General features: G+C 44.2%; 1 protein-coding gene across 1 annotated transcript; it reads right to left on the bottom strand.

The window, feature by feature from the left end:
• Positions 1-1,360: 1,360 nt before the first annotated feature.
• LOC140418191 (gap junction beta-3 protein-like) lies at positions 1,361-18,982 on the bottom strand. Its single transcript, XM_072501615.1, has 3 exons — positions 18,798-18,982; positions 18,387-18,442; positions 1,361-5,082 (listed from the first exon to the last, which is right to left on the bottom strand). The coding sequence occupies exon 3, from the start codon at positions 5,054-5,056 to the stop codon at positions 4,259-4,261; it is 798 nt and encodes a 265-aa protein (XP_072357716.1). The 5' UTR covers positions 5,057-5,082; positions 18,387-18,442; positions 18,798-18,982; the 3' UTR covers positions 1,361-4,258.
• Positions 18,983-19,270: the final 288 nt, after the last annotated feature.

A 19,270-nucleotide genomic window follows, 5' to 3' on the forward strand; every position in this document is an offset into this window, starting at 1 on the left:
CTGGAGTCACATGTAGGCTAGACAAGGTAAAGGTCGTAGATTTCTGGCAAAATGAACCAGACGCACTTTTACGACAATCTGGTACTTCCATGATCATCGTCAATGAGGTGTGGCTTTCTTTTCTGTTATGTTCTGCACCCTTAGCACAAAACATTGAGAAGTTGTAGCACATGGGGTTGAATGCAAATAACAATGCAGGTTTATTGAATAGCAGTCAAAGGCTTGATCTAGACTGAGGCAAAGTCCGCGAAACAGCTGATGATGTCACGCTCGATACATATGACTCGACTCTTAAAATGACCACAAAACAACACAAGCCCAAATATATAACGTTTTCAGATTTATAAATTAACTGGATTTAAGTTCCACAGCTGCTGTGCTGAGATTTGCACTCATGACTCCAGGCCTCTGGAATACTGTTCCAGCAGCATCACCACTATGCTACTGTCCCCAGCATGGTCAACACTTTTAGTTTCATCATTTTATCCTTGTCACCTTTGCTATGTTTTCCATTACTCAACTCGTTATGTCAGGACTTGATGAACCTGTTTGCTTGCCGCCATCGCCACCTCGCAGACTTTAGCCATTTTTGACAGATTTGCCTTGAACCCTACCTTTTAATCATTAAATAGCAAATCACTGAGCACTAATCTCATTGGAGTCAACTGCCACCCTTGACACATCTCCATAAGCAACCATCCTTTTCATCTTCTTTGAAGCATCCAATACTTTTTAAAAGAACCTTCACATTGTATCAAACAAAATCACTCTCACGTAATTCCATGCTGATTTGTCCTGACCTCTAATCTACCCCATATGTTGTTCATGCAGTTAGCTGTGCGCTTTGGTTTCAAAATTCAACATACCTTATTTTCCGCTGGTTTGGATGCTAACCAATTGCTCCTCATCATTCTTTACCGCACTGAATGATTCATCAGCGTACAAATAACTTAGAAACCATTTATTATAGAAAGGTTGCTTTCTTTCACCAGCAAGTTTTTAATTAGACCTTTCTACTAACAGTTGGCTTACTTTACGAATAAATTGAATAACTAAATGCAGGGAGTAGGAAATGGTCAATGTGATGGATCACTAATCTCAGTTATGGGTACAGAAGCTTTCTCCAGAGCAGTTGGAGAGAAAAGATAGGGGCTAAATCAACCTAGACAACTTTTCCATATGCCTTGGCATCTCCTCTGTTGAGTGGAATGGGCAGAAGTCTGGGATAAAGTCACAAGTTCCATCTTTTTGTCAGCTATCTGCCTCAAACTGACAACCTGAAGAGCAATATCATTTATCTAAAGGAAGAAAGAATCATGCTCATTCTTAGATGAAATAAAGGAATTGTGTCACTTGTAAATCACTTGAAAATATTTATTTAATGAATGATTCACTTTATTCCAAAATATGTACAATATAAATATGGGAAAATGTACAGTACACGGTCATTCAAGAACAAGAAAACTGCGGAAAATTTGATGAATATGCATCCAGTGACAGCATTTCCATAGGAAAGTAATACATTCAGTGTTGCGGGTAAAATGTTTGATCCACATAAACCAGCAGAATGGGAATATAAATCATTACATGGAGAATGCTTTTAAAAGATTTCTTCCCCTAGCATGTGAAAAACAAGCCATAATTCCTCGTCTAACGTTTCCTAATTGTTTTCTTATGTTACACAGGATTGCTTGGAGGTAAGGCTTCCATAGTCTATGGCTCAAAGGAATGCAATGGACAAATAGGCAACCAGTATCCTTCAGAAACAGTGAGTGAAACTTTTAGCTTGAATGGGGTGTAAAATTTGCAGGAACCTATTGGCCGCCCAATATCCATCTGCCTGATTTACCTTTCAATTGACTTCAATAGAACAGACGATTGGGCGATATGTATAATGAGCAGTTGATCCATTACTACCAAAGCTGATGCTTCTGTCCAATTTGACACTATTACTCAAGAAATGCAGCAGATGATTTTCAGCTTGTCACTCGGGGGTGCAGCTGCCATTGTGAAACAGTTGTCTTGTCGGAAATTAAAATCAAGTGTTTACTATAAACAGCAATTTTATACCTGGGCGTCAAATCAAACATTGATCTGCCATACCATTTACTTTTTTCTTCATCGCAATCTTACATCCTCGATTGTGGTTTAAGCAATATCTTCCAACTCCAACTTTCAACACTGGCATTAGGCATAAAGAAATAGCAGCATGCTTCATCATTTACTCAGCCCACATTGAAACCACATGTCTATTTAAAAGTCTTTGAGAAACATTAGTAATTATCAAAGTCAAGTTGCTGTTTTAACTATTAACTCCTGTCTACTTTTGTCAAAGCTTTTACTGGTGTGCAGTCTTATCGATCCTCTTTAAATTCATGCAACATCCCTAGTAAAGTACAAAGCTAATTAAGCAAACCTCTCCAGTGGCAAAGGATATAAGGTAATTCATTAGCATAGCCCAGGGAAGTGGGATGTCTATTCCCTCTCCAGAATTACTATAAATCAGTATTTCTGAGAAGCATTGTTAATATGATACACATTGATGTCAAAAACATAAATATACATTTGAGCTATGTAAACAGTTTAGAGAAATCACAAACACTGATACTTTGTTGATTCTATCAACATTGAATTGAATCAACGAAAATTATACATTTACTGAGACTTGTAATTAAGTCATAACAAATGGTATGGCAGTATTTGATTATGATGTGCGACAGACACAAGTTTGTAGAAGATAGAGTGAGCGGCAATCATTCAAAGCTATACTCTTATGCCTCTCGGCAACATGCTTTACAAGTGCACGGTTTGGTCACGAAATACATCAGGTCTTAAGAGGATGAACAGTGAATGCCTGCATTCCCCAAAACCATTTTTCTTCAAAGTATCAAGTATAGTCATCAGAAATAGTTAAATTAACCTATTCTAACTCTGGGGTTAGGATAGCTATAAAGTTCTAGCTTTCCCGCTTCTTGACATTCCCTATCAGCATCTAGAATTCAATGCTCTGTATCCCTTGACATGCCTTCTACACTGATTGATTCTCTTCATATTTCATATGTTGTGAAATGAGCAATTATTGCTTTTTAATGTGGGAGATTAGTTTGCCATGCATGTGCATGCTAAGACCTAGGCAGATTTACCTCTCTGAATTGTTCCATAAAGGAGCTTTAGAATATTGGAAGAATCAAACTGCAATCTGTGCTGTTTAATATTTCAGCCTCTCATTTCTTCTGAAAAAATAAACTTTATTCTAAAATGTTTGAACCAACTTCATATGGTCCCTTCGGGTTCTCTTTGTTCAAGAGTATGTGCAAAATTCTGCATGCCAATTATCTTGCTTATATGTGTGGTTAGTAACAGTAGAGATCGTCACAATTGGTTTACTCTATTAAACCAATAATCAAAACTTTTATCCCTTTTATTTTTACAACACTATCCTGCTTGACTGTTTTGAAATGCTGCTCATGCATAAAGTTGCTGAGGAATGATTGTAAATGATCTTGATTTAATAAATGAATCTTGATGACATTATCAGGGCTATTGATGGAGTGGTGATAATGTATTGGAGTTTTAATACGATTACTGAATACAAAGTAATTTCAACACTATTTCAGTCACATGTATTCAAATTAATCTTCGGATTTTTGACTTTGTAGCTAATTGTTTAATTGGTGTGTTCCCCAACATTCAGAATCACCAGAAATCGATTGATGAAATGTTTAAAACCAACGGTAATATTAATTTCAAAAGTTGATACTGGAAATTAACTTTCCTTTAGCACTGTTCAGGGAACTTTTGCTTTTGTTTGCTGATGAAGATAGAAGGAAATTGTAATAAAGCAACTTTCATTCATTGCCTGAAATATTTCCTTTTCCCTCTTGTCCTCCCAGGTACCTTCCTACACGGTTGTGGGCTGCTTAACCTTCCTGAGCATGAGAATGCAACAGTCCAGTCCATGGATTTGTATGTCATTCTCCAGCCAAGCCACACTTTGGCTGCTCACCGAGAGGCCCAGATCCCTGGTATTCAAGGTTTATATCTCTCCCTCTCTGCCTCTGAGACCCGTACTAGTTTGCCCAATGCTTGTAGAAAATCCAGCCAGGTTGGGAAGAAAAATTGCACTACTTATTTGTCTGAGGAAGCGTACATTCAAATGTTGCAAAGGTTGCTATTTGATCTGATGTATCTTTGGTTAAAAAGTTCACTGTTGTGTTGTCACTTGCAAGTCACCACACCGAGAAATAGGAGAAGCACATTACATTGCGGAAAGGTTAGGAGCAGAAGCATGAATGTAGTCCAGTGACTTGCCATTAGGCAAATAATTTGTATGAGTGAGCACATGGGCATGATAGTCAGCCTTGACTTCGGACAGTACTGATTTTCTTTTCCTACAATGCAACATACAGCACCTGAAACACCTTTTGAAGATCAAGTAGATCATTTCAGTTATACTTATAACAATGCAAAGAGCTGAAGCCCCAACCATAAAATAGGTGAAAACCCTTTTCTCAGTTGGTCTGGCAATGTAACAATCTACTACATTGGGGCAAGGGTCTACCTCACATTTGACCAGGCGAGGCATATCAAAACTGTCATAAATCCGATGAAGGATGTACAAGAAAGCAATTTCAATCACAGTTTTAAAAAATAGACTGAGCAAATAGGTCCACCAGAGCCCACCATGTTTTCTTCCAGCATCCTCATATAGTTTGGTGTCGGTATCTGGGTGTTTCATATGGTACTTTTTCTCTTTGTCTTTTCTGTAGGCCACGTGCATGACGACCAGTAGGGAAGGTGTAGAGATGAAGATCAATTGCAAAGCCCAGAGCCTGATGTGGGAGATGGGAAAGAAGAAATCAAAGCACACGTTGGTGCACCCAGGTTGCTTGGTGTTACAGTCAAAGTCTTTCTGGTCATCACCCCATACTTTCTCTGCTGCTACCACATACACTAGCACGCGGAAGATGAAGACTACTGACAGCCAAATCCGTCCAAACCCTGTAGAATATTTATTTACGCCGCTAAGGACCCCTTGTAGTGTCTTCCAGTCCATGGTACCTGGAGGTATCAACCTTCAACCTATAACAAAAATAAAACTACGTAATGATTCATCTCTTACAGTTAGAATATAATAATGTCATTTCAGGCAATACACTGCATGTACATTTCCCATTTGAATGATATAAAGAGATTGAGGGTTTGACCTAGAAACAGAGAATGGCTGATTCTATTGTCGTTAACATGCCTCTGTTGAAATCTACTTCTCAGATCAGATTATTTCATCTGGTGGACAACAGATTACTTAAGGAGCATATGATACATTTTATGATGTATGTTTCATTGTTCACAGTGTCGCTATGAAAAGCAGAGTGCTTGGTCCCACTGCCAATACACTCACCCACCACCATTTCCGTTGAGGTCCACAGCATCAGGTTGGGTGCCTCATTGAAGTATGTGAATCAGGATCCTATGATATCAACTGGAACCTAAATATTCTTTCCATCCTTTTAACTCAGTTTTGGATTCACCAATTACTGTTGGGCAATACTGAGTGGAAACAGCCAAATCACTGGTGTCTGGCAAGTTGAAGGAGCTTTTAGATGAGTGTTCTCGGAGCAAACATTCTGTTTTTTCTTTGACATTTTAACAACTTGCTTCAATGAAGGATGTAATTGCTATTGGCTGTTCTTTTAGGCTTCAGGAAGTGGAAGAACAGGAGCACCAGCAACTAATGTTGGGGGGTCTACTAGGAACTGCTCATGCAAGGAGCCCAGGAAGCAAGTGGTCTTATCTATAGACTCAGAGCTACTTGGGTCTCAGTGAGGACACTGTCTTCATCTGAGAAATCAACTTGGACATCTGCAGAGCCCTGTGACGAAAACAGGAGCCCACTGTTAGTGCTGGCACTACAGTTCCCATGGTGGTTAACATGATCACTACCCTCCTCGACTTTCTATGCATCAGGGTCATGTTAGGCATGCAGCTGGAGACTGGCTTTTGACAGCACAATAAATATCCAATCTGGGTCAGACTGCACTTCATTCATGCATAAGACAAGTCATAGGTGAGCTATGGGTTGCTAAATTAATCTTGCTCCCCATGGGAAGGTTTGTTGATTTTGTTAGCACTGCAGGAATCCCGCAAGTAAATCTTTGGTCCCCTTTATCCAAACTGTAATTGACAGTGAGACATTCGTAGTGCTAACTGTTGCAACAGCAGCTTGTACTTATATCGCTCTTTTGACATCGTAAAACATTCCAAAGTGCTTAATCAGACAAGGTGTGATGCCAAGCCACGATCAGATACTAAGAATGGTGACCAATAGCTTGGTCAAAGAGTTAGGGCGAGATTTTCTGGCCTCCCCACGTTGTGTTTCTCAGCAGTGGGAGGCGGCTTGGCTTTCGCCGGTGGTGGGATCATTTGGTCCCACTGCTGTCAATGGGATTTCCCATTGAATCCACCCATGCCGCTGGGAAACCCGCGCCGGGGGTGTGCTGTCAGTGGAACCAGAGGATCCCGCCGGTGTGAACAGCCGGAAGATCTCTCCCAGAGCTTTTAAGGAGATTCTTAAAGGAGGAAAGAGCTGCGGAGAGGCAGAGAGATATGGGAGGGAATTGCGAGGCAGCCGAGACAGCTGAAGGCAATGATGGAGCCAAGGATATCGGGGAGTCAGGAGAGGTTCTCTTTAACTTTTTTAAAATAATCTTTATTGTCACAAATAGGCTTACATTAACACTGCAAAGAAGTTGCTGTGAAAAGCCCCCAGTCGCCACATTCCGGTGCCTGTTCGGGTACACAGAGGGAGAATTCAGAATGTCCAAATTACCTAACAAGCGCATCTTTCGGGACCTGTGGGAGGAAACCAGAGCATCTGGAGGAAACCTGTGCAGACACGGGGAGATTGTGCAGACTCCACACAGACAGTGACCCAAGCCGGGAATCGAACTTGGGATCCTGGAGCTGTGATGCAACAGTGCTAACCAGTGTGCTACCGTGCCACCCTACATTTCTGAGTCCCCATTCTACAGTAATTGGTTTGAACAGGCCTTTGTCCAATAAGGTGACTCACAGCGATTTTTCTGCTTCTCACATTGTATGTTCCTTGGTTGGAAGAACAGGCAATGCAATGTAATCTTTGAATCAGTTTTCTTCCTGCTCCTCGGAGAAGCAGCTGTACTATGCTTGGCAGCTGCCCATGATGGCACAGGCCTTAACTGGAAAGTTGCTGCATGGAGTATTTCGGAGGAAAACCCAAGCTGGCTGTGAATGTTGCAGCACAAACAGATTGCGCTGCTTCATTTTTTCCAATTAAGGGGCAATTTAGCATGGTCAATCCACCTATCCTGCACATCTTTGGGTTGTAGGAGTGAGACCCATGATGACACAGGGAGAATGTGCAAACTCCACACGGACAATGACCTGGGGTCGGGATCGACGCCGGGTCCTCGGGACCATGAGGCAGTAGTGCTAACCACTGTTCCACCATGCCGCCCAAACTGCTCTGCTTCGTAATATCATTACAGAAAATAGATGAAATTGAGTGACAGTGATAAGATAAAGCAGCAGTGTTTACCTCTTAACAATTTATCATGCATGCAACTGGAGCCACACAAAATGGTTGCATTAAGTCGTATTCCAACACAGCCACATTTTTATCTGTGCAATGTTGTGCATCAATGAGAAAATTTGGCTTTTGACAGCAAGATAAATATTGATATGTTATATGGTGTACACACGTGTCCTGCACTACATATTTGTTTAACAAAATTCCCTAAGCACACAGTGTAATTGTGTCAGACTAGATAAGGACGCTGTTTAAATTTTAGCTGCTGATTTCTCAGACTGAGATTATATTTCTTTTTTATTTGGCTCACGGGATGTGATTTTTATAATGTCGCTATTGTACGTCTAATCAGCTCAAATGCATGGATGGAGGGGTCTTGAGAAAGTCAGCATCTGCTTACATGCTTTGTCTCACACATTTGAAGGGAGGGAGACAGAAGATACAAAACTATAGGCCGGCTACCCTGACTTCGGTCATTGGTAAGAGTTTAGAGTGCATTATGAAAGATGAAATCACTGAGTACTTGGAAGTGCATGATAAAATAGGACTGAGGCAGCACGGCTTCGTCAGGGGGAGGTCATATCTGACAAATCTGTTAGAGTTCTTTGAGGAAGTATCAAGGAGGTTAGACAAAGGAGAACCAGTGGACGTGATCTATTTAGATTTCCAAAGGCCTTTGACAAGGTGCAGCACAGGAGGCTGTTAAACAAGTTAAGAGCCCATGTGTTAAGGGTAAGATACTGGCATGGATAAAGGATTGGCTGACTAGCAAGAGGCCGAGTGTGGGGATAAAGGGATCTTTTTCAGATGGCAGACGGTGACTAGTGGTGTGCCTCAGGTCGGTGTTGGGACCACAACCTTTCGCAATATACATTAACGTTCTGGAAGAAGAAACTGAGGGCACTGTTGCAAGGTTTGCAGATGATACAAATATTTGGAGAAGGACAGGTCGTATTGAGGAAGCAGGGGCTACAGAAGGACTTGGACAGACTAGGAGAGTGGGCAAAGAAGTGGCAGGTGGAATACATTGTGCACTTTGGCAGGAAGAATGGAACGGTAGACTATTTTCTGAATGGAAAACGGTTCAAGAAATCAGAAGGTCAAAGTGACTTAGCAGTCCTAGTTCAAGATTCTCTTAAGGTTAACATGCAGGTTCAGGGCTAAAGAGAGGGCTAAAATACAAGTGCAGGGATGTACTTCTGAAGCTGTATAAGGCTCTGGTCAGACCCCATTTGGAGTATTGTGAGCAGTTTTGGGTCCCTTATCTAACGAAGGATGTTCTGGTCTTGAAAAGGGTCCAGAGGCGGTTCACAAGAATGATCCCTTGAATGAAGAGATTGTCATATGAGGTGCGGTTGTAGACTCTGGGTCTGTACTCGGAGTTTAGAAGGATGAAGGAGGATCTTATTGAAACTTACAGGATACTGAGAGGCCCAGTTAGAGTGGAGGAGGAGAGGATGTTTCCACTGGTAGGAAAAACTAGAATCCGAGGCCACAGCCTCAGACTGAGGTGAGGAGGAATTTCTTCAGCTAGAGGGTGTTGAATCAATGGAATTTATTGCCACAGAAGGCTGCGGAGGCCAAATCACTGAGTGTCTTTAAGACAGAGATAGATAGGTTCTTGATTGAGAAGGGGATCAAGGTTTATGGGGAGAAAACAGGCGAATGGGGATGAGTAAAGTATCAGCCATGATTGAATGGCGGAGCAGACTCGATGGGCCGAGTGGTCTAATTCTGCTCCTATGTCTTATGGTCTTAAACTGCTAAAAGAGAGGAAAACATGTCAACAGCTCACAGATAAAGAGCATGCTCCAATAAGTGAAATGTCCATGGTATGCCAACGGTTAAGTTAAAGGGAAATTTCAAGGTACAAGCAGGTGATACAGAGGCATTTGTGACACTTCTGCAATCTAGTTCTTGCATTGAGTCATGTTTTAATATTTCATCACTGCGGGGAAACTGGGGCGAAATTCTCCCCCAACGGCGCGATGTCCGCCGACTGGCGCCAAAAACGGCGCCAATCAGACGGGCATCGCGCCGGCCCAAAGGTGCGGAATGCTCCGCATCTTTGGGGGCCGAGCCCCAACATTGAGGGGCTAGGCCGGCGCCGGTGGGATTTCCGCCCCACCAGCTGGCGGAAATGGCGTTTGTTGCCCCGCCAGCTGGCGGAAATGGCGTTTGGTGCCCCGCCAGCTGGCGCGGAAATGCGGCGCATGCGCGGGAGCATCAGCGGCCGCCGACAGTTTCCCGCGCATGCGCAGTGGGGAAATCAGGTCCCGCCGGTAAATACCAGCTTTGATTTACGCCGGCGGGACAGGCAATTTCTGGGCGGGACTTCGGCCCATTCGGGCCGGAGAATTGAGCGGGGGGTCCTGCCAACCGGCGTGGCACGATTCCCGCCCCCGCCCAATCTCCGGTACCGGAGACTTCGGCGGGGGCGGGGGCGGGATTCACGGCGGCCAACGGCCATTCTCCGACCCGGCGGGGGGTCGGAGAATGACGCCCCTGGTTTCAAAATAAATATTTCCCACCCACTAAGATTGATTGCTGAGGCAAGATCGATAAAAGATTTCTGTCACCATTGCTCATTATTGCTGCTCATTATTGAGGGCTAACATGCATGGCAACACTACAAGTGTCAAAGAAAGACAAATTTTAACGAAGATATTTGTAAAGTTACCAGGTTTTTGGCAGCAATGAGAAAGTGGAAGTGTGTGTCACTGACTCGTCTAATGCAAAAGGAAAATGCACTTTTTCCATTCATGATGGCCCGATTTTGCTGTAATTCCATCGAACATCATGCTTAAGTTAAAAAGAATTGCAAAACATCCATTTGCCTCTGTTAATGACAGCACTTAAAAATGGAGAAAGCATTTAGAGTGTAAACAAAATTCTAAAATGCTGGAACTCGATCCGAGAGAAGAGTAACATAAACAGATGGAAAGCTGGCAACACACAGCATCTGAAAAAAAAACCATGGGCGTCATTCTCCGCCGGCGGGAGTCTCCGTTTTGCCGGCGCCCAGGGGTTTCCCGACGGCGTGGGGCTGCCCCACAATGGGAAACCCCATTGACCGGCCGGTGTTACGGAGACTCCCGCCGGCCGGTCGGGGCAGAAATGTGGCGGGGCGGGTAGGAGAATTTCGCCCCTGATTCATAAAATCCTTACAGTGCAGAATAAGGTCATTCAGCCCATCAAGCCTGCACTGGCCCTCTGAAAGAGCACCCTACCTAGGCCCATACTCCGCCCTATCCCCATAACCCCACCTAACTTGCACATTTCTGAACACTAAGGGGCAATTTTAGTATGGCCCACCCACCAAATCTGCACATTTCAGAGAATTCAGAATGTCCAATTCACCCACAAGCACATCTTTCGGGGCATGTGGGAGGAAACCGGAGCACCCGGAGGAAACCCACGCAGACACATGCAAACTCCGCACAGACAGTGACCCAAGCGGGAATCGAACCCAGGACCCTAGTGCTGTGAAGCAACAGTGCTAACTACTGTACTACCGTGCAGCCAAATAGTCCAGTGACAATGGCATCCACATTCATTTCCAGATTGTTACTTCTAGACTGTAGGAGGAAACTGGAGCACCTGGAGAAAATCCATTGAGACACGGGGAGAAAGTTCAAACTATATATAGACACCTAAGGCCGGAATTGAACCTGGGTCCCTGGTGCTTTGAGGCAACAGTGCTAACCACTGGGTTACCATGCCACCTATGTTTGGGGTGCCACAGTTAAACAGAACCTAAAGGAGGCCAGGGAGGAGATAGCAGATGCTCTAAGGATCATTTTCCAATCCTCACCAAATACAGGGGAGGTACCGGAGGACTGGAGAAATGCAAACGTGGTTCCAATGTTTAAAAAGAGATCGAAGGAAATGCCAAACAATTATAGGCCAGTCGGTGGTGGGCAAATTAGTAGAATCAGTCCTGAGAGATAGGATTAACTGTCACATAGAAAGGCATGGACTATTCAGGGATAGTCAGCATGGATTTGTTAAAGGAAGGTCTTGCCTCACAAATTTGAATGAATTCTTTGAGGAAGTGACAGGAAGAGTTGACAAAGATAGTGCAATGGATGTGATGTACATGGATTTTAGCAAAGCATTTGGCAAAGTACTGCATGGCAGATTGGTCAAGAAAGTGAAAGCCCATGGGATACAGGGACAAACTGGACAAAAAGTTGACTTTGTAACAGGAAAGGGTAATGATTGATGGCTTCCCTTGCAATTTAAAAGTTGTTTCAAGTGGTGTTTCACAGGGCTCAGTGTTGGGACCCTTACTATTTGTGTTATATATTAACGATTTGGACATACAACTGGGAAATTTGCAGATGACACAAAGATTGGCCGAGTCGTGGACAGTGTAGAGGATAGCTGTAATCTCTATAATGATATAGATAGATTGGTGGAGTGGGCGATAAGGTGGCAGATGGAATTTAACACAGAGAATTGTGAGGTCATGCATTTAGGGAGGTCAAACAGTCGTAGGGAGTACACAATAAATGGGAATATACTAAGAAGGGTAGATAAAGTAAGAGATCTTGGTGTACAAATACATAGGTGATTAAAGGCAGCAGATCAAGAGACAAGGCTCTTAAGAAAGCATACGGAATGCTCTCCTTCACTGGCAGAGGTATAGAATATACAAGTAAGGATATAATGTTAGAATTGTTTAAAACACTGGTGAGGCCACAACTGTGGTATTGTGCGCAGTTCTGGTCACCACATTACAGGAAGAATTAAATTGCTCTGGAGAGAGTGCAGAGGAGGTTTACAAGAATGTTGCCAGGGCTAGAAAAGTGTAGCTGCGAAGAGAGATTAAATAGGTTGGATTTATTTTGCTTGGAACAAAGAAGGCTGAAAGGTACTTAATTGAGGTGTAAAGAATTATCAGGGGAAGAGATGGAGTGGACAGAATAAAATTGTTACCCTTGGTGGAGAATTCTAGAACCAGGGGACATAGACTCAAGATAGGTGGTAGATGGTGCAGAGGGGACATGAGGAAGAACTTTTTCACGCAGAGGGTAGTGTGAGTCTAGAAATCGCTGCCCGCGTTGGTGTTGCAGGCAGAGACCCTAAACCTTTTTAAAAAGTACCTGGACCTGCGCCTTAAGTGCTGTATGATACAGGGCTATGGATCGGGTACAGGAAGGTGGGATTAGATACCTGGGTGTCCTCGGGCTGATATGGACAAGGTGGGCTGAATGGCCTCCCATTTGGAAGCAAGTGGACGTATCAGTGAGAGGCAGCATGGTTTTGTGAAGGGGAGGTCGTGTCTCACTTACTTGATTGAGTTTTTTGAGGAAGTGACAAAGATGATTGATGAAGGTAGGGCAGTGGATGTTGTCTACACAGCCTTCAGTAAAGCCTTTGACAAGGTCCCTCATGGCAGACTGGTACAGAAGATGAAGTCACACGGGATAAGAAGTGAGCTAGCAAAATGGATACAGAACTAGCTCGGCAACGGAGGACAGTGGAAGGGTGCTTTTCTGAATGGGGGCTGTGACTAGTGGTGTTCCTCAGGGATCAATGCTTAGACCTTTTCTGTTTGTAGTATATATAAATAATTTGGAGGAAAATGTAACTGGTCTGATTAGTAATTTTGCAGACGACACACAGGTTGATGGAATTGCTGATAGCGATGAGAATACAAAGGATATAGATTGTTTGGAGACTTGGGCGGAGGGGTGGGAGATGGAGCTTAATCCGAACAAATGTGAGGTAATGCATTTTGGAAGGTCTAATACAGATGGAAAATATACAATAAATGGCAGAACCCTTCAGAGTATTGTAGGCAGAGGGACCTGGGTGTACAAGTCCACAGGTCACTGAAAGTGTCAATGCAAGTGGAGAAGGTAGTCAAGAAGGCACATGGCATGCTTGCCTTCATGAGTCGGGTCATTGAGCATAAAAATTGGCAAGTCATGCTGCAGCTGTATGGAACCTTAGTTAGACCACAATTGAATAGTGTTCAATTCTGGATGCCACACTACCAGAAGCATATGGAGGCTTTGGAGAGGGTACAGAAGAGGTTTACCGGGATGTTGCTTGATATGGAGGGCATTAGCTGTGGGGAGAGGTTGGATAAACTTGGTTTGTTCTCACTGGAACGACAGAGGTTGAGGGGCAACCTGATAGAAGTCTTCAAAATTATGAGAGGCATGGACTGAGTGGATAGTTAGAAGCTTTTTCCCAGAGTGGAAGAGTCAATTACTGGGGGACATAGGTTTAAGGTGTGAGGGGCAAAGTTTAGAGGAGATATGTGAGGGAAGTTTTTTACACAGAGGGTACTGGGTGTCTGGAGCACACTGCTGGAGGAGGTGGTGGAAGCAGGTAAGATTATGACGTTTAAGGATCGTATTGACAAATACATCATAGGATGGGAATAGAGGGATGCAGACCCCGGAATTGTAGAAAGTTTTAGGTAGCCTGGTTGGCGCAAGCTTGGAGGGCCAAAGGGCCAGTTTCTGTGCTGTACTTTTCTTTGTTCTTTGTATGGCAGCTTCACATAATGCACATATTCTTATCTATCCATTCTCTCTGTGAAAGCACAGAGATGATTGTGCACAAATTATGAAATGAATTACTTTTCAGGGCAGTTAGCCTCATGAACTGAATACTTGTTTCCTTTAAGATGGTAGGCAATCAGAGCCAGATAAGGAGAGACAAGAAACAGAACATTGGAACAAGAGTCAGCCATCTAGCCTCTCAAGCCTGTTCTACCAGTCAAGTAGGTCACTGGTTCGGAACTCAATGCCTTTGTTCCACATCCCTTATTACTGGTTCATATGACATGATGGGAAAGAGGAAAGCACTTGCTTTGTTTGCAATGATTGTGAATAAGACAAAAACTGGTCAGGATTTTCTGACCCTTCCCACCTCAGAAGGTGGTCCCCTTCTTCAGGTTCCAAGGTTCCTTGGCGGCGCGGCTGGCAAGCAACGCAAATGGCCATTTATTTTGGAGAGACCATAAGATACCGCCAGCGGCCAATGGTGAGCGTCTTCTGCATCGGAAAATCCACCGCGGAGGGGACGGAAAATCCCGGCCAGTGATACTCAATAAACTTTTAAGCATTAATAAGGTATGCAATTGAGAATAAGACGACCAGTTCATTCTATTTGCATAACGTACTGTTGGAGACAACAAATACTTTGGGTGGGATTCTCCGTCGGCCGACGGGGGAATCGAATAACGCGATTGGGCGGAAAATAGCCTCTGGCGCCAAAATCACGGTAGGCACAGGTTTCACGCCAAATCGCGATTCTCCGGCACCCCGAAAATGGCGTAACCGTGACACGCGGTGTTTAAATGCCATTTGCATATCATTAGCGGGCCTGACCCGGTATTCTCCGGGGCCTCCGAAAGGGCGCAGTTCACTTGTGGTTTCAAAAATCTTGAACCTGGCATGCTGGCTGCTGAGAGGGAGAAGAGGTAGCACATCGAGAGGAGCGACTGTGGGCTGCTGGACTGGACACTGGCCATGCAGGCTGGGGTGGGGGGGGGCTCCTGCCAGGGCCGGGGGAGGGGGGAACAGGACGAGCAGCCAGGGTAACCCCCCCCCCACAGAACTGGGGTGGGGCCTAGGCACTGATTTTCCTGTCGTGAAACTCCACACATGCTCCGCTGGCGTCAACACCTAGCCTCAGAAACGGAGAATCCAGCCCTTTTTGTTTGTTACTCAGGTTAATATTTCCTTTAGGTTAATAAACAGTTCATATTTCTGGAGTTATTTGTTCCTGTAAAGCTTTGCTGTTTCAGGCACATCACCAATTGTTGTATAAGGGAGGCAACTGACCCCCTGCATACACAGAGAAGAGAATGCATTTCAATCTCTCTTTCTAGAGAGAGGTAGGCAGAGCAAGCTCATGCCAGGGTAGGGGGCTTCCCCCATGGTACAGAGTACCATTTACTGCATACATTGTTCAGTGGGTGCCGCATGCGAATTCAAAGATGTACAGCAGCCGCAAAGTAGTCCAGTTCCTCAATGTACAGCTGGTATGTGACTACATTCAGCACATCATGGAAGGTCCTGAAAAGAGCCACAATGCCTTTATTCTATACCAATAGGTGGTAACATTTGAGCCACCAGAAAATAAAATGGCTATTGCGCGCCAAGGGCCATCCACTGACCATATGGCTCATGACTATGTTTTGGTCACAATACACAAATGGGCATCATGTTTATAGGAAAGCCATGCTGCCACACAAAGTGCCATCTAGCAGACCATTGGGGTGCTCAAACAATACTTTCACTGTCTGGACATCTCTGGAGGAGTCTGCAGTGCTCACCAGAACCATAATTTGTCATGGTCTAATGTACCCTGCACAACCTCACCATCCTGAGGGCCACCAGAGGTCTGGTGAGCGGCTGAGGGTGGAGGAGGAAGGGAATGGTGGAGGCAAACTACATACCCCTTTCTGACTGGGCTGTCTGTGATTGGTTGATTGAGTGTGCTACCAGTGAATTGCCCACATTCCTCTACGTCCAGCCTAAGTGCCACAAAATGCTCTCCTTGCCAGTTTTCTATTTTCCCTACAATGCAATTAATTCAAGCCTATTCTGCCATGTCCTGTCCTGCTCAAACATCACCCCATTTTTTGCTGATTAATGTCAGCTCCCAATTCCACAATGCCTTATAGCTTTATAACCCTCTGTGCCTACCCAACAACCTCTTGACCCCTCACCCCCTGACTCTGACAGTCTGTATGTCACCATTCCCTTCAGCACACTAGTGGCAGCTGTGCATTTAACTACCTGGGTTGGGTCTCCAGAATTCCTGTCTAAACATAGAACATAGAACATAGAAAATACAGCACAGAACAGGCCCTTCGGCCCACGATGTTGTGCCGAATCTTTGTCCTAGATTAATCACAGATTATCATTGAATTTACAGTGCAGAAGGAGGCCATTCGGCCCTTTGAGTCTGCACCGGCTCTTGGAAAGAGCCCCCTACCCAAACTCAACACCTCCACCCAACACCAAGGGCAATTTTGGACACTAAGGGCAATTTATCATGGCCAATCCACCTAACCAGCACATCTTTCGACTGTGGGAGGAAACCGGAGCACCCGGAGGAAACCCACGCAGACACGGGGAGGATGTGCAGACTCCACACAGACAGTGATCCAAGCCGGAATCGAACCTGGGACCCTGGAGCTGTGAAGCAATTGTGCTATCCACAATGCAACCGTGCTGCCCTTAAGAACAAATAAATCTACACTATATCATTTTACCGTAATCCATGTACCTATCCAATAGCTGCTTGAAGGTCCCTAATGTTTCTGTCCTTCTGAAACCTCTCCACCTTTCTACCTTTAACCAATCTTTTGGTCGCCCCTCCTTTGGTTTGCTATTCCTTTCACCTCATGGGTTCTGTGAAACACTGCTCAACGTTCAAGCTGCTTTTAAGTACAAGTTATTGCTGCGGTTTTAGTTGTTGGAAATGACATGCCTGTCAACTGCTTGTGGTCATTTGATGTTGCCTTTATATTTATTATACTGACACTTTCAGTGCTGCTGGATAAGAACTAAAATGGCAACACTAGATTGTGCAGGGTGTCAGTCTTTGGGCATGCAGTTCATTGCTGGTCTGTACATGCCATTATCCAACACTGGCGAGGGTGCATGGGCAGAAATATGAAATTGTACGTGACTTGGAAGTAGTTCACCACCAACCATTGTTTCCTTGTTGGCACCGATGAACTGAAAAAACTGCACCCCCCCCCCCCCCCCCCACACCCCTCTCGTCTCGCAAACCCCATTCCACACCCCAAATGTAAACAATGTAGGCAGCATGGTAGCACAGTGCTTAGCACAGTTGCTTCACAGCTCCAGGATCCCAGGATCGATTCCCGGCTTGGGTCACTGCCTGTGCGGAGTCTGCACGTTCTTCCCGTATGAGCGTGAGTTTCCTCCGCGTGCTCTGGTTTCCTCCCACAGTCCAAAGATGCGCTGTTAGGTGGATTGACCATTCCAAATTGCCCTCAAGTGTCAAAAAAGGTTAGATGGGGTTACTGGGTTACGGGGATAGGGTGGAGGTGTGGGCTGGAGTGGGGTTCTCTTTCCAAGGATCGGTGCAGACTCGATGGCCGAATGGCCTCCTACTGCACTGTAAATTCTATGATACCCAGTCTCGGAATTTTGTTGCACAACCTCAATCAAAGAGGTTTGACAATATGTACATCCCAGGGTAGAAAGAAATAAGAACAAACATTCAATAATTGAAAGAAAGGTGATTTAGCTACAGAGTAAATGTGGGATGATGCGACTGTAGAATGAGCTTGATATGCAGAGGAATCTATTTTCCTTCAACCCGGAACAGGTTTTTCCTTTTGTCTTAGGGGCTGGTTTAGCACAGGGCTAAATCGCTGGCTTTTAAAGCAGGCCAGCAGCACGGTTCAATTCCCGTTCCAGCCCCCCCCCGAAACAGGTGCCGGAATGTGGCGACTAGGGACTTTTCACAGTAACTTCATTTGAAGCCTACTTGTGACAAAAAGCGATTTTCATTTCATTGCTCTTGTATATCAGTGTTTCGTTTTGAATCATCAAGGTGGAGAAATCACAAAACCTTTCAGTCAAAGGACAGTAATTAACCTTAACATACAACCAACACAGTAGCAGGGGCAATCCCTCATTTGACAGGGAGAACCCTAGGAGTGTTGTACACAATGAACTATTCCACCTGATGAAATGGATTCCCACCTCCCCACTATTTTTGCGACTCAACATTTCTTTTAAGAATTATAGCTCGCCTGCCTTCACTGATATTTGAGACAAACTGATTTGTACTGTGACAGGTTTCTTACCAGAATGGACGGTATCTTTACTTGTACGATTATTGCAAGTGCGGAGCCTTCTTTACCTGAACAAAGTAGAAGACAAAAATGTAAATTACTTTGAACCACCACGTTGTGCAGAGAGAGGGCTTGTAGGCTGGTAGAGGGGGAGAATAACATAATTCCAAATTGCCGTTTTACAAATTATTGCTCCTCAGATGGAAGAACAGCCAGTTTGATGAAAAGTAGAAATATTGCTGAATACAACAGCCGCGATTTTAGTGATTTTTACTGCAGTATGAATTCAAATAGTATCTTATACTCCTACAATAAGTTTGGAATATCCTTTCCACCCTTCTAATAGTCAATTTCAGATTTCATTAAATGGGTCGATCATATTTTTTGCTGCTTCTCATTCTCAAAATAAAATGAAGGACTCACCCGTTTGAAAAAAGCTTTACAGGCTTTCCATCCACAAGGACTGACACAGGAAGGGAGTGGGCTAAAAGTTCCGACGCACAAGCTTCTGAGATGGACTCCCCACTAAATGTTAAACCCAACACTGCGTGAAGCAGTCTGACGCTGTGAGACACAGCTCAGGTTTCTTGTTTTCTTTCTCAACCACTATGTTCTGGGTGGGGCGTTCATAAGCACTGCTGGCTGTCTTAAAGGGCCAGTGATCTCATCAGCACTTTTTAAAGAGAACTTTGGCATTGCTGTGATAAGAAATGAATAAGCCTTTGATTTATCTGGGCACTCTCCCACCTTGTCAGTTTTAACACCTGAGCGCAGTGTTGCATTAATATCTATTTCTTAGTAATTCAGATTCTGGTTAGTTAATTTGTACCTAATTTGTCATGCTGAATTCCTTCAAACTCACATTAAAATGTGAGCTTCTGGCTATCTTGAAAAGC

The sequence above is a fragment of the Scyliorhinus torazame genome, chromosome 1 (assembly GCF_047496885.1).
Source record: "Scyliorhinus torazame isolate Kashiwa2021f chromosome 1, sScyTor2.1, whole genome shotgun sequence".
In the NCBI taxonomy this organism is placed as follows: Eukaryota; Metazoa; Chordata; class Chondrichthyes; order Carcharhiniformes; family Scyliorhinidae; genus Scyliorhinus; species Scyliorhinus torazame.

What these genes read in the sequence shown, in the direction of transcription:
- LOC140418191 (XM_072501615.1), bottom strand. Translation starts at nt 5,056, where the DNA reads ATGGACTGGAAGACACTACAAGGGGTCCTTAGCGGCGTAAATAAATAT.